The sequence below is a fragment of the Pipistrellus kuhlii genome, unplaced genomic scaffold (genome assembly GCF_014108245.1).
Source record: "Pipistrellus kuhlii isolate mPipKuh1 unplaced genomic scaffold, mPipKuh1.p scaffold_m20_p_4, whole genome shotgun sequence".
Lineage (NCBI taxonomy): Eukaryota > Metazoa > Chordata > Mammalia > Chiroptera > Vespertilionidae > Pipistrellus > Pipistrellus kuhlii.
In genome coordinates this window covers 65,682,418-65,695,948 of record NW_023425540.1, presented here as the reverse complement: position 1 = coordinate 65,695,948, position 13,531 = coordinate 65,682,418, and the positions used below count along the sequence as shown (strand labels likewise).

The 13,531-nt window shown below is 44.4% G+C and overlaps 1 protein-coding gene across 3 annotated transcripts in view; it reads right to left on the bottom strand.

Annotated features, from left to right (window-relative positions):
- Positions 1 to 13,531, bottom strand: part of PRDM6 (PR/SET domain 6) — a 100,979-nt gene that overhangs the window by 12,213 nt on the left and 75,235 nt on the right. For all 3 annotated transcript variants that reach the window (XR_006739816.1, XM_045571883.1, XM_045571884.1), the window contains exon 6: positions 4,279 to 4,615. Coding sequence is in view for 2 of the 3 variants with exons in the window: in XM_045571883.1 (XP_045427839.1) it covers positions 4,279 to 4,615 (337 nt within the window). In the remaining variant the exon portion in view is untranslated. The remainder of the gene's footprint in view (positions 1 to 4,278; positions 4,616 to 13,531) is intronic.

The following is a 13,531-nucleotide window of genomic DNA, read 5'->3' as shown; positions in this document are numbered from 1 at the left end:
ATAAAATAACTAAAAGACAGACAAAGCCTGGGTCCATTTCTTTATTGTCTAAGATGGCTGGCCAGATCTTAAGCAGAAAGAAGGCATCGAGACAATTCTGTACGTCCCCTGGCATTCTCCATAACTGGCAGCTCCTCTGCCAAAGACTCCTCCCCTAAAATGTGCCATTCATTTACTTTGAGTCTGTAATTGGTTCGGTGTACACATAGGAAAAGAATGAAACATATAACAACGTTAAGTGTGGTTTGGTTTACAATATTAATAATTCTTCTTTGATTTTTTTTTTCATGGCCTGAAAGCCTCCAGGACAAAAGTTGTTCAGTTGAGGCCACATCCTCTCCTTGCCCCGCTAGTCAGTCAGACCAAGTGCAAATCCCCAGAGACTTCAAAGGGAGCCTGCTGCTGGCTGTGCGGGGTGAGAAATGACCTGAGCTCTCTCTCCATGAGGAGGAAAAGGTTGCAGGGGAGCAGCAAAAGCGCAGAGCCAGAGGACCTGGAAAACATGGAATGCCAGAAAGAAGATAACCTTCACACTTGGGGGGAGGGGAGAGGGGGACACAAGAACACTGGCACATTCCAAAGAAACCATTATGGTGATGGATTGGCTCCAGGCTCCTCCCACCAACAGCAACCTCTAGAGTCATCTTCCCTTCTGGTACCAACGCAGCCATAGACAAACAATGATACTCAAAACAAACACAAGTGTGGGCAGCGGATGATGCATCCAGGAGGTTAAAGGCAAACTCTCCCCACGTGACATAAACAACCAAAAAAAGAGAAAAGGAAAAGGATGCAAAATGAAGATGAGCATTAAAAAGACACTTTCTGCGGGGGGGGGGGGGGGGGGGAGAGAACATATTTATCAGCAAATAATCCACAGTGATTGAAGGCTCTGCTTACCCCTTTCTGGAGCCCCCCCAATGGGACTGTTGAGAGTTTCTGCAGCAGAAAAACAGAAGAGAAAAGGGATTGCTAACTCCTGGTTCGAGCAAAAGTGAGTCCAGCTGCCCTGGTCTAGGTCAGAAGCTTATGTAAAACCCCACATGTTTATGAAGTTCCTGATTTAAATCCTAGTTGGTCTAGAGTCCAACAGCTTCTTCCCTTTGAATTTACTTGGTGGGGGAGGGGGGGAGAGTCAGTTGACTGAGAGAAAGGAAGAAGGGATTTGGGGGCTTGTTTAATATTAACAGGGAGGAAAATCAAGAAATAACAATTCAGTGGCTCTTTAGACCCTCATGAATGTGAATCGTTTTTCTGTGTTCAATGTAAATAACACGGTAGTAAAAATAAAAGCCGGTGATGCTGGCAGCCCTAGGTTTCCTTGAGTCTCTTTTCTTTATATCAAGGCACAGATTTTTTTATACCCCCTCACAAATATAGACACACAAAGTCTCTTTGATGAAGGTTGAAATGTCTTAGGTTTCAGGGCTAAATACTTAGTCTGTTGAGTGAAAAATCTTTTGGACCTAAGATTCAGCGGCCTGTTTCAAATTTGGACCCGTTTGAAACTCTAACCTGTTTACCTTCTGGCTTTGTCTTCTGCGTCTTCCTCTCTTGCCTGTGGTTCTAGCCAGATTTTCCTATCAAAATAAAAGTGTTTGCGTTTTCCAAATCAATGGAAGTGGGTTCTGACTGGTAAGTTCTAAGCTTTTTCATTGTCTCTGTCTGAACTGGCACAAATGGCCAAAGATGGAAAGCCACTTGATTTATGGTCACTCCCTCAAGAAAACACGGACATTCAGCACTTGTCATTCTTCACGTGGAAAGGTTCCAAATTTTGCAACCATCAGACATGAATCTCATGTTCCATTTCAGTTTTGTATATTTCTCTTATTTAGCACCTGTGGGGTTAAGAATTATGGAGAGAATCTTTTACTTCCAAATTTGCTGGTACAAAGACAACATTCTAGGTTCTGGACCTGAAAGAAGCTATTCCAGTCCTACTGCTAAAGGCAAAACCACGTCTCCAGAATGAGACCAGTGGGTCAAAGTGACTGGGCATCTCCTATGTTCCCTTTATTCTCAATAACCAACCCAGATGTAATGGAGTAATTCCAGCATATCATCATCATCATCATTTTGCCTATAAAGGGACTACATTCTTTGAATACTTAATTTTAACTTACTTATGAGTGACGGTGACCATCTCTCGTGCCACCAATAAAGCACAGGAACGTGAGCAGCAGAACACACTGTGTGAATAATCAGGTCCCCCTCTGGCTAACTACAAGGACACTGAGCACCTTTTCCCTCACCGCACCTGGGGTGGGAAGGCCTGGCCATAGCACACTTGGCATCTGAGCCAGAGACGCCCATCAGCGTCTGGCACAGGCCCAGAGGCTCATGCCACTTGGACTTTTGCCAAGAACTCTAAATTAGCTTGGAATGAGCACTGACCCAACAGTCTTTCAAGGAAGTGTGTTTTGTCCACGTAAGTTTCCTGATTTATCAGGTACTCCTCTGACAGTTTACATAAACGTGTTACAAGTTATGACACCGTCATCTGCCAGGACAGACACCATAATGATTACACCTTACTATATACATGGTTTTCTAAGTGCGCCAGAGGCCAGTCCAAACAATCTGTTTTGATATCTTCCTATTCACCGAGACATATTTTTATTGCTTTATGTGGCATTCAGCGCGGGATGATATTATACTCAAAGCTAAGCTTGCCACCCAGAAACTTTCAACTATCATTTCATTTTCACCTTGCACATTCAGTGATGATAACAATGAATTTGTGCAAATAACAAATCTATCCATTCAGACTCACTCAATTAAAAAAAATAAGTTTATAATAACAAGATGCCCCTAAACTACTGAAATGCTTTGCAAACTTTGAATGCATATATCTTGAGGCTATATGGATACTCGCAAGGAAGGCAAACTGTTTTAAAAATCCTTTCTGAGCAAATGAAACATTTTCAAAACTTTTGTGCCCTCTCTAACGCCAAAAGTACTAATTCGCACCAGGTGAAGGTTAAGGCTCTCCTACTGAAGGTAAAGATTGTAAAGACACAGCTGCCTTACCAGGCTGAAAGTTAATGTTTCGTCATTAATTAGCTACAGCAATGATCAATGCTAAGTAAGTGGTTTCCAGAATGGTGCAAATAAAAACATGTACACATGTAAGTGTGTCTATGGACCCTAAAATGATATTTTAGGAAAAGACCTACCCCCTGTGCACCATGCCCACACCCTCCCTGCTGGATTTCCTAGCATGTGTATATCCTACTGAGCTGGGAGGGAAGAGACTGGTGTACATTGTAAGGCAAGTAGGGCCATGTGGCTTACGGTTAATCCCATGGCCCAATGAAGTAAATAACTCAGGAGTCCTGCTTCCTAGTCTCTTTTCCTACTTCCAAAAATTATTCCCTGCTTTTATACTGAAAGTGATTTTTGATGCTATTCTTAGCTATGTGAGGGTTAATCAAATTTCCACAGGCTGTGAAGAAGAGATAAAACACACTTTTTTTTCTCTTTGAATTAATTTGATTTTTGTCTTTTGCACTCCCAGCGATCAAGGCTGTCGAATAAACCAGTTTTGATTCATAAATAATAGTTCCATTATATCTACTATGCCACTCGTCAGAGTACCTGAAATTTTAATTCACTTGTTCAGCTAAATTTCATCCTCAGTTCATGGCCATAAAATTCTTTATTGACAAACTTTCAAACCAACTTTGACTCTGAGGTATCTAGTCCACATTTTTCTTCGGTGTGGATATTAGTTTATTGAATAAGTGGCATCTGTTTTCCTCCACTTCACTAGCAGAGGAGGTATTTCCTTTTGACAGCTTTGCAGGATTTATGGGTTTGCATGCTCCGAAGAAAAATAGTACTAAGCAAAAAATTCCAATTCATTACCTCTTAGTACTTAATTAAGTTCCTACCCACGGCACACTGGAGGTGAACCCTGAAACGGCTGTGGCAGCAGCAGGGCGGCCGGGTGTATTATCTTTGGAAGACGGAGGGGATTCTAATTATCCCGACCTCATTTTTCCACCCGTGATATTCATAACCGTTCCTCCTATCTTGCTCCCTTTCAGACTCAAGCTGTTTGGAAAGCAAGCGCAGACTCCTCTTGAGACCACGGTTTGTGTGGCCCTTCTACGCAACCCAGGGTGGCCTACCACGCCTCTGACCTGCTGGATCACAGATGCCTCTGATCCCAGGGTTCCCCCACGGGGTGGCTGGAGGAGGTGATTGGCACCTGTCAGGGAAGCAAGGGGTTTTCCTAAGGAAACATACCACGAGCAGAGGAGTCAGGGTTACCTGTCGGGGTTCTGCGTGCACACGTGCATCTGCAGCAGGATCCTCTGCGTGAAGGTCTTGAAGCACTGCCCGCACTTCCAGAGGTGCCAGTCACTGAACTCTGAGTGCAGCTGGCTCGTGGACGTCGGGCTCGCCAGGACGCGCTGGTTTTTCACGTTGATTTGGTTAAACCCGGATTCGATGGACCCCGATTTATCCAGGAGAGAGAAGTTCCTGCTGCAGGGCGTCTGCGGGAACACCACAGAGCGCTGCTGGGGAGGGAGTTTGCTGCTCTTGCCGAAGGGCTGCAGGGCGTCTTGCCGGCACATGGCTTCCATGACCGTGGAGGGGACGTTTACTGGGAGAACAACAGAGTTTTACAGGATCAGTTTCAGTAGCCCTTACAATAAGCACAGTCACATGCACTTAAAAAACTCTTCTCAATCGACATTTTAAAACTTCACTTTTCTGGATTCAGAATGAACACAGTAGCAAAATTAATAACTCATTCGCTGCTTGTTTATCATGCAACTATTACAGGCTCAGGATTGTTCGTAGGTGGTCTTTGTCCTCACAGGGTTCACGTACAACTTTACACATAAGGACTCCTTCATGAGGCTCCACACTGCACCCCGAGTTTGGAGGGAGCTCAGATGTGAGGCACAGCAAGAGAGGGGAAGAGAACAACAGGGACTGCACAGAGAAGGTGGCCTTGAGCTGTTGCAGGGAAGGTAGATTCAGGCCTTCCAAGCAGACCCTGCCAGCAAAGGACAGGTCTTCAAGAAAAACTGGCTGAAGAGATGAAGGGAATAATACAAAACGAAAGACATCTGGAGACCAAAGTCTAGCATGCTGGTAAGAGGGTGAGAGAGACACAGTGACCAAGCAGGGCCATGAGCTCTCGACACTGTGGGAATAAGGCAGGGGGCGAGGAGGGCTAGACCTCAAACAACCTTTAAAGTCCAAAAAAATAAACAAATGACTTCAGGCCTAGAAAATAGATGCAAACTGTTTCTGAGCAGAAATAGCTAGGAAAAAACCAGTGTTCCTGGAGGGCTTGAGTGAGGCATGATTTACAGTCAGGGTGCCAAGGATAAAGTCAGAATGGAGGCAAGAGTATGGGCGCTTGCAACTTGGGCTTTGGAACTACAAAGACCCGGTTTCAAATCCTGTCTCTGCCTTTTATAGCTTGGTGATCTTAGGCAAAGTTAATAAATTTCTCTGTGCCTTAATTTCCCCATCTGCAAAACAAAGATAGTGGTAGTAATAAAAGCAATAGCACCATGGTTTACATTCCTGGGTGAGGTGGTCTAGATTTTAACTCCAGTATTTACTAGCCTTGTGACCGAGGGCCAGTATGAAACACTGAAGTCCACATTTAGTCCTTGGTCAAATGGAAAATGGTCACCCAAAAGGGTGAGTGAGATAATGCACAAAGAGCCTTTGCTAAATGCCGGGGTTAGGACTCAACAGATGCTGGGCTCCACGAGCCCTGGTTTCCTCCTCTTTACCCCCTTTTGTGAGGTTTAAGTGAGATCATAAAAATACTCATCACAGGGCCTACCATCAACAATAGTCAATTCTTATTATTTATAGAAGGAAAAGAGGCTAGAAGGAAGGAACCTGGCCTTAAACTGGGTTAGTGGCAGTGGGGGTGAGGAAAGAACTAGAAGAAATGTTTTTTTGGGAAGGGAAACCTAATATACTTGAAATTTGTTTTTCTTCTTGTAAGTTGTTATTGTGTTAAAAATATATATCATGTATTCACTGGTCAACCCACAGGTTCAGAAGTGATTAGAACCCCATATGCTTAAAAACTATTATTCTTTTTCTAAGTACCTACTGTGTCAATAAATGCATTTATTAGTTGTTTCAGGAGTCACAAAGATTAAAAACTGAAGGAGATCAAGAGAAGGAAATTAGAGATAAAAAATTTTGAAAAGGTTGTGTGGCAAAAAGATTGGTGATGAGAAGTAAACCGAGGCTGTTGGCCATAGTTCAAGGCCATGTGGAAGGAGACACATGAACGGGGGAGAGGGGAGGGGCTCTTATCCTTTCCAGCCACAGAGCACTGCTGAGGTCGCTACAGAGCATGAAGACATGAGCACGCTCAACCATGCAGAGGAGCATGCCTGCAAGGAGCTCCGTGCTAGAGTGAACAGGCAGGTAGACACCAAGTGAGGGGACACTAAGCACTCTTTAACTTAGAGCATTCTGTGTAATCCCATGTAAATTAGACAAATCCAACAAAAGGAACTGCTCTGCTCACTTGATCCATCCTCTCCTGAGAAGGAAAAGGAAAGCAAGAGACTCGAAAGCCTGGAGACAGCCGAGAGTTTTCCTAGGTGGCCGTTCTTGACCCTGACTGCACCTGAGACTCACAGGGAGATTTTTAACAAATTAGATCAGAATCACTTGGTAGATTCTGGGCACCTGCATTTCTAATGTACAATTGGGGCCGAGAACCAGTGATCGAATTCTACTTTCTCTTATTACAATTAAAAATAGCTCAAGTCCAAGAAGAGCCAATAACTTGCCCAGGGTCACACATTCAGTGATGGGCACAGCAGCGCCAGAAGCTTTAGCTTTTTGACTTCCAGGTAATTTTTTGCTGACCACACTCCTACACTGTCTCTGCTCACAAGCTGCTTCAAAAATAAAAAGGACATTTTATAGCCAATACATCTCACATGAACATATATCACATATACATATAAAAATATATATACCTATATGCACATACAAGTTTATGTACATGTGTTTTTTTAATATTTATGTACAATTTCAACTTCTGGGATAAAAGTGTATGATCAATATAAAATTTATCCATACATTTTAGACTTTCAAAAAGTCTTTGCAAATTTTTGATTGCACACAGGATTTTATTTTATTTTTTTAAGGTATTGAACAATGAGGAGCAATGTTTTTTCCTATTTTGGCACTTTTTAAATAAAAAAATAAATAAAAGCAGCAGCATTGTCAGAGATGGGGGTAGAACTCATCCTGTGTAGCCCATTTATAACGAATCTGGGAGAGACACAGCACAGAGAAACCCACAAGCTTTCAGACAACACTGAGCTCCTGAGGGCTGGGAAATGCCCCACTAACAGGAAGGAAGGCACGGTGGGAAGACGGTGGGATGAACATGTCATCAACATGCATGCGAGCAGGAAATCGGCCAGAGCTTCACTGTTGGGAGGAAGGATATGATGCCTTCAGGGGGAAATAATTCAAATAACCCTTTAAGTATAGGTTATAAATCCTGACTTCTCACTTACTCTCCTGAAAAGCAACCTACTAAATTAATTTTCAAAAACTGTTACAGTCACACAACCTTTATATTAAACTAATGAATTTTTGTTAAGTTTAATGATCAATGTCAAAATGATAGTAAAGAAAAACTTCAACCAGTTTTTATAATAATCTCAGATTTATAAGATCTGGGTTAATGATACGGTAGTAATAGAAGTATTTAAGCAGTAAGAGTAGAAATGGGTGTAATGAAATTCTTATCTTATTTTTTCCTTTCTGGGACACCTCAAAACAAATGCAATATTTTTTTGAGATATAGGTAGCAATGCTTGCACCTTAGATACTGACAAAGTATATTTTCTTCAGGACCTAAAGGACACAGAGATTACTCTTTCCTAATACCAGTCTGACTAGCTATAGCAATCAAAACCATTAACAAAAGGCAGGAAATTACCAGGGGGAAAAAAAAGGAATGAATTCAGAAAACACTCATCCCCACACAAGACAGTGCAGACAACTGCAAAAGGCCCAGAGATGACTGGCTGAAGGGACCGAGAGGATGAAGTGCTTTCTTGTTGAAGACACACCACCAGTAACATCTCCAGTCTACAAAACAAAGATGAATGGGAAGACGGCAAGCTCTTAGAGCCCTGAAGGACACAGTAAGAATATAGAACATAAACTCATCAAATCCTGGAAAATTAAAACGTTGAGAGGCAAATTTAGGATCTGTAAAATAAAGTCCTGCTTTGCTCCCTTGTTTATTCACTCAATCTAGTTACTGAGCATCTATCCCATGTCTGACTGCACATACGGGGGAATGAGAGAGCCATGGCCCCTGGCCTCCTGCCACTCAAACTAGAGAGAGGGGGGGGGGGGGGAGAACAGATGCTGTTACAAATAAATATTTACAGTTTCATCAAATCTAAAATTCCACTAATGGCAAGTTGCAAGTCATTCTCTGTAAGTCACCGTTCATTGTAAGACATCTTCCAGGTTCATAAAAAGTAAAATGTGACAAATACATCAATTTCAGAATTAATAATATAACAGCTGATACAAGTTTGATAAGCGCTATGAGAGAGAAGGGACGGACGAATCCATGTGGGTGTGAGGGGTGGCTTCTCTAAGGCATTGATCTTGAAGGTGAGTCCTGAAGAGTAACAGATCAGACAGGTGTGAAAAGAGGAAAAGGCAATTCGAGAAGATGAAACACTGGCAGCTTTGCCACAGAGTCTGTGTGACACTGAGGTGAGAAGGTGCTCAGGAGCACAGAAGAAACCAAAAGAAGGCTAATATGGCCAGAGAAAGCGGGGAGAGGAGCGGCAGCTGGGACTGGAGAGGAAGGCAGTGCAATCGCCAGTGCCTGTGGGGGCTGGGCAGGTGACAGAAGGAAGTGATGGGAGGCAAGTCGATACAAGAGAATGCGGGGTTCTGCAGCAAACTCAATAGGGCAGAGCCAGTCTAATGATGCTTGACTCTAATTTTGTAAAACATTGTGAACCATGCAAAACATTTCTGAAGACTATGTGTGGCCCAAAGGCTATCATCCTAAAAATCTTGAGATTTATTATAAGAGTAATGGCAAGCCAAAAAAAAGAATGTAAAGCTGGAGTGACCGTGTGAGGTGGTCAGATTAATATATTAAATGAATCATCACTCTGTATTGTTAAATGAAAAAGTGAGGTGCAAAACAACGTATATAGTATGTTACTATTTGTATAAATAGGGGCAGGAGGCACAGTGAGAGCCAGAGAAAGAATGGGAGAATATGATTGATGCTTATATGGAAAAAAATACGTTTGGAAAGACGCCTAAAAATCTGTCAATTGATGACCTCTTGGAAGGAGAATTATATAAGGCCATGGTCCTTCTGGATTTTGATCTATGTAACCAAACTGCCTATTAGCAAAGCAAGTAAGCTGAGACAATAAAATAAGCAAATCAACAAAAAACTTCACTTTGGCTGCTGTAATACTAAAAGAAGGACATTGTGACACACAAGAGGCGACTGCAGCAGTCCAGACCAGAGCTGGTGGTGACGCTGACTAGGGCGGGGGCAGCAGAAATCAAAAGAAATGCATTTAAGAATATACAACTACCCAGCCGGCATGGCTCAGTGGTTGAGCATGGACCTATGAACCAGGAGGTCACTGTTCGATTCCCAGTCAGAGCACATGCCCAGATTGCAGGCACAATCCCCAGAGCAGGAGGTAGCTGATCAATGATTCTCTCTCAGTACTGATGTTTCTACCTCTCTCCCCCTCTCCCTTTCTCTTGGAAATAAATAAAAATATCTTTTTTTTTTTTTTAAATAAAGAATATACAACCAACAGAACGTGATGACTGACTGGATAGAAGGGTGAAGAATGGCAACTGGATGAGTGAGATTTACTGAGTTGGGGGAAAGGCAGCTGGTGGGAGTGAGTGAAACTGGGTTCAAATTCATGTTTTGTTGGAAACATCTGTAAGGCATGCCAGTGAAGATGTGGAGTAGACCGTTGGACTCGAGTCTGGGCTCAGTGGAGAAGTCTGGATGGGAAATACAAGCCTGGGAGTGTCTATCTTAAGTCAGTTCCCTGGGAAACGGACTCTGGATTGGACATTTGGAGCTTTGTGTGCAGTTTCCTGGGGAATGCTCCTGAATCAACACCTCCCGGGGGTGAGGCAGAGGAGAATCTATTGAGAATGGAGATGGGCAGGTCTGGGGCCGGGAAGGTCCTTCAGTTGTCCTGCCTTGGGACAAGGGAACCATCCTGAGTACGCCGTTCAGTGCCTGTCAGTAGATATGGGCTCTGGGAAGAGAGCATGACCAAGGTAAAGTGGCCCTCAGGCTAACGGTGATTCCTGGAGTCACACTCCCCTGAAGGCTGTCAGCCCTCCACTCCTGGGAATGGGGCCGTGCATGCCTCACCCTGTGCTAAGGGTGGGGTGTGGGAGGCCACGCCTCCCCGGACAGTGGATTCCCTTGTCATTTCTCTGTATGGGTATGTGTTCTGTGAGTGGCCTACTGGAGTCCTACGCAGACTCAGAAACATCCCAACGGGGTGACCCCTCCTCGCTTCTTCTGTAGGTTTCTCCATGTCTGGGCCAACTTTTATACCCATTTCCTGGCCCAGAATGTCTGCACCTGGCAGGTGGAACCAAACCAAGCCACTCCATTCCTTAGCGAGGGCTGCTTTATCAAGGGTGGTATTCTCTTCTCACCCAAAGGCTCTAGAAGGGCAGGTCCCTGGTCTGTTGGCTTGAGGTTAACATTTTTCTAGTCCTCACTCAGGGACAAAATGTAACTTCGGGTTCTGGATTTATGGAAGGAGTCCAACTCCAGCTTCCCAAGGGATCAGGGGAACGGCACTCTCCTGAGCTCATAGGGCGGCCGCATGATGCTCTGTGTTGTAGTTGTGGGCTTATGTGCCTTCCCCTAGACCAGTGATCTGCAAACTGTGGCTCTCGAGCCACATGCAACTCTTTGGCCCCTTGAGTGTGGCTCTTCCACAAAATACCACGTGCAGGCATGCACGTGCAAAGCGACTGAAACTTCGTGGTCCTAGCACAGAAGTCGGTTTTCGGCTCTCAAAAGAAATTTCAATCATTTTCCTGTTGATAGTTGGCTCTGTTGACTCATGAGTTTGCTGACCACTGTCCCAGACTGAGTCCTAAAGGAGAGGGTCTGCGTGTGTGCACCCCATCACCCTACTTCCCATAGGCCCTTGCACACAGATGTTCTTGTTGGATGGAACTACACTGCAATCTCCTCCATGTTCATGGACATAAAGCTTAAGTACAGCCTTCTTTATGCCGGGGCCAAGGTTTTTCATTATCAGAGGGACAGTGAGTGTGGGGTGCACTATGCAGGGGTGCCCCATTCTACTCGGTGCACTACATAGGGGTGCCCCTTTTTACTCTCTGCTCTTTAGAATCAAAAGAGAAAGGCCGGCCTCCCGGAGGCAGAGTTCACTCCGGTGCCGGCAACTCCCGCGTTGCCCTCCAGTCTCACATTCTGCTACCTCAGCTCCGTGGGCCGAGGCAGGAAAAGCAGCAGGAAGACGTGTTTGACATTTATTCCCAGGCTTTTTTTTTTTTTTTTTAATTTCCTCTGAAATGAATATGAACACGCCGTGGTCTTTACACTCTGCAGGAGCTAATCCCCCCTGGAAGCTGGGGCACCTCGCTCCTTCTCGCGGATGCAATCTGTCGACATGGGCGCTCCTGCAGGCTCTTCCGCGGGCCACGCGGGGGGGGGGCTCTCTCGCTGGAGCCCCGTTACATCTGAAACAATGGCTTTTTCAAAAGAAAACAGCACAGGGATTGCTTCCAGAACCCAAACGCCTGTGTGAAACGCCGCCTTCTCTTTGAGGCGAGGCGGCTTTCAGTGGCTTGTCCGGGCAGAGCGTGTGCCCCACGGCTCCACGGCCACGGCTGGGGGGGGCGGTTACTGGAGCCTGAGCCCGCCGCACACGCTCCATAGGAAATGTGTACTTTCCATGTTGAAAGAACCATGGGAAGAAAATGATATTTTTATAAATGAAAGTGCTTAACAAGTACTATTCACTAAGCAGAATCAGATTTTTTCCTTTAATGTCTTGGGCCAAGTATCAGTTTCATTAACAAAAGAAAAATCTGGCTGAAATATTTAATCCCCCAGTATTTAATGGCAATAAGATTCTCCATTTCTAATCCAGGGGGCATGTATTAATTGTGTGCCGTGTGCACAGCACTTTGAGGCGGCTTTGTGGAGGTATTCTGCAAAGGAAATTTTTGGTTGCAAGAAGTTTTTTAAAAAAATAAAAGTTTTTTAAATTGACTTGAGAGAGAGGAAGGGAGGAAGAGAGACACAGAGAGAAACATCCATATGTTGTTCCACTTATTTATGCATTCATTGGTTGATTCTTGGATGTGCCCTGACTGGGGGTTGCACCCACAACGTTGGCATATAGGGACAATGCCTTCACCGAGTTATCCCGCCAGGGCGAGAAGCCTTTTATAAGGCCCTTCATTTATTTGGTGGCTAGCTCAAAATAAAAATTGTCTTAGATATGCTAATCCAGTTGAGATTAAATTTCTCAGGGCTGAGGAAGCTTATCTGTCACATTTACCTGCCTGGGCCCTTTCTCACGTTTGTGTTTTTAACAGAGTGTTTTCTCGGTGCAGAATGAAGAGTCCTCAGTATAAGCATTCCCAGGTCCCTCACTGAGTCACATGGAATGAGAATCCATCTTCAGGTTAGAGTCCAAGTCATATATCTTATCTCCCTCACACTCTCTGATGCAGTTTTCTGCTGGTTTCTTGGGTGGCCCGTTACATGACAGATGTATGACTTTGAGACAGGAACTGAAATAAAATTCCTATAATAACCTTAGGGGGAAAGGGGATTGTCACTGTTGAGCATTTTAGTCAGTGACTTAATTCCTTTTAAACTTCCCTCCGCCCTCCGTTAGAGCTTAAACTCGACCCAGAAGAGCTGCTTAGTTTACCTACTGAATCCACAATACTTCAAGCTGCTGTGGTTTTGTGAGTTCTCTTCCGAGGATTTCAGGTGCTAAATGATATGACATATGCCCTGGTAGAGTTTATTCAATACTCTAGGCAGCAAAGCTCCATCCGGGTTGGACTCTAGGAGAAGGAAGAACTGAAAAGCAAAGCAAATGGTGTTTCCAGAAAGCACATTTTTTGAGTGGTATTGAATCTGAAGACCACAAGGTATGCTCTCAGACACCGATTTCCAGGTGGCTGTGAACAGTACACAGGAACCCTCCAGCCCATCCCCTAAGTCCCTCTCATCATGTGACAATGCCATCAGGCAGAAGCAATGTGTGACTTCCGCCCAAAGATCCATGTCAACGGTAAGAAATGCATCCCCCTAAGTCATCGCTCCACGGCAGTTTTCCTTTCTAGCTAAATCACTCAGTAAATGGCCACTCCATCCTTCCCGTGGCTCAGACCATAGCCTTGGGATTGTCTTGACTCCTTTCTTTCTTACTCAGCATCCAAGGTTATTGGCCCAAGGAACAAAGGTTTCAGG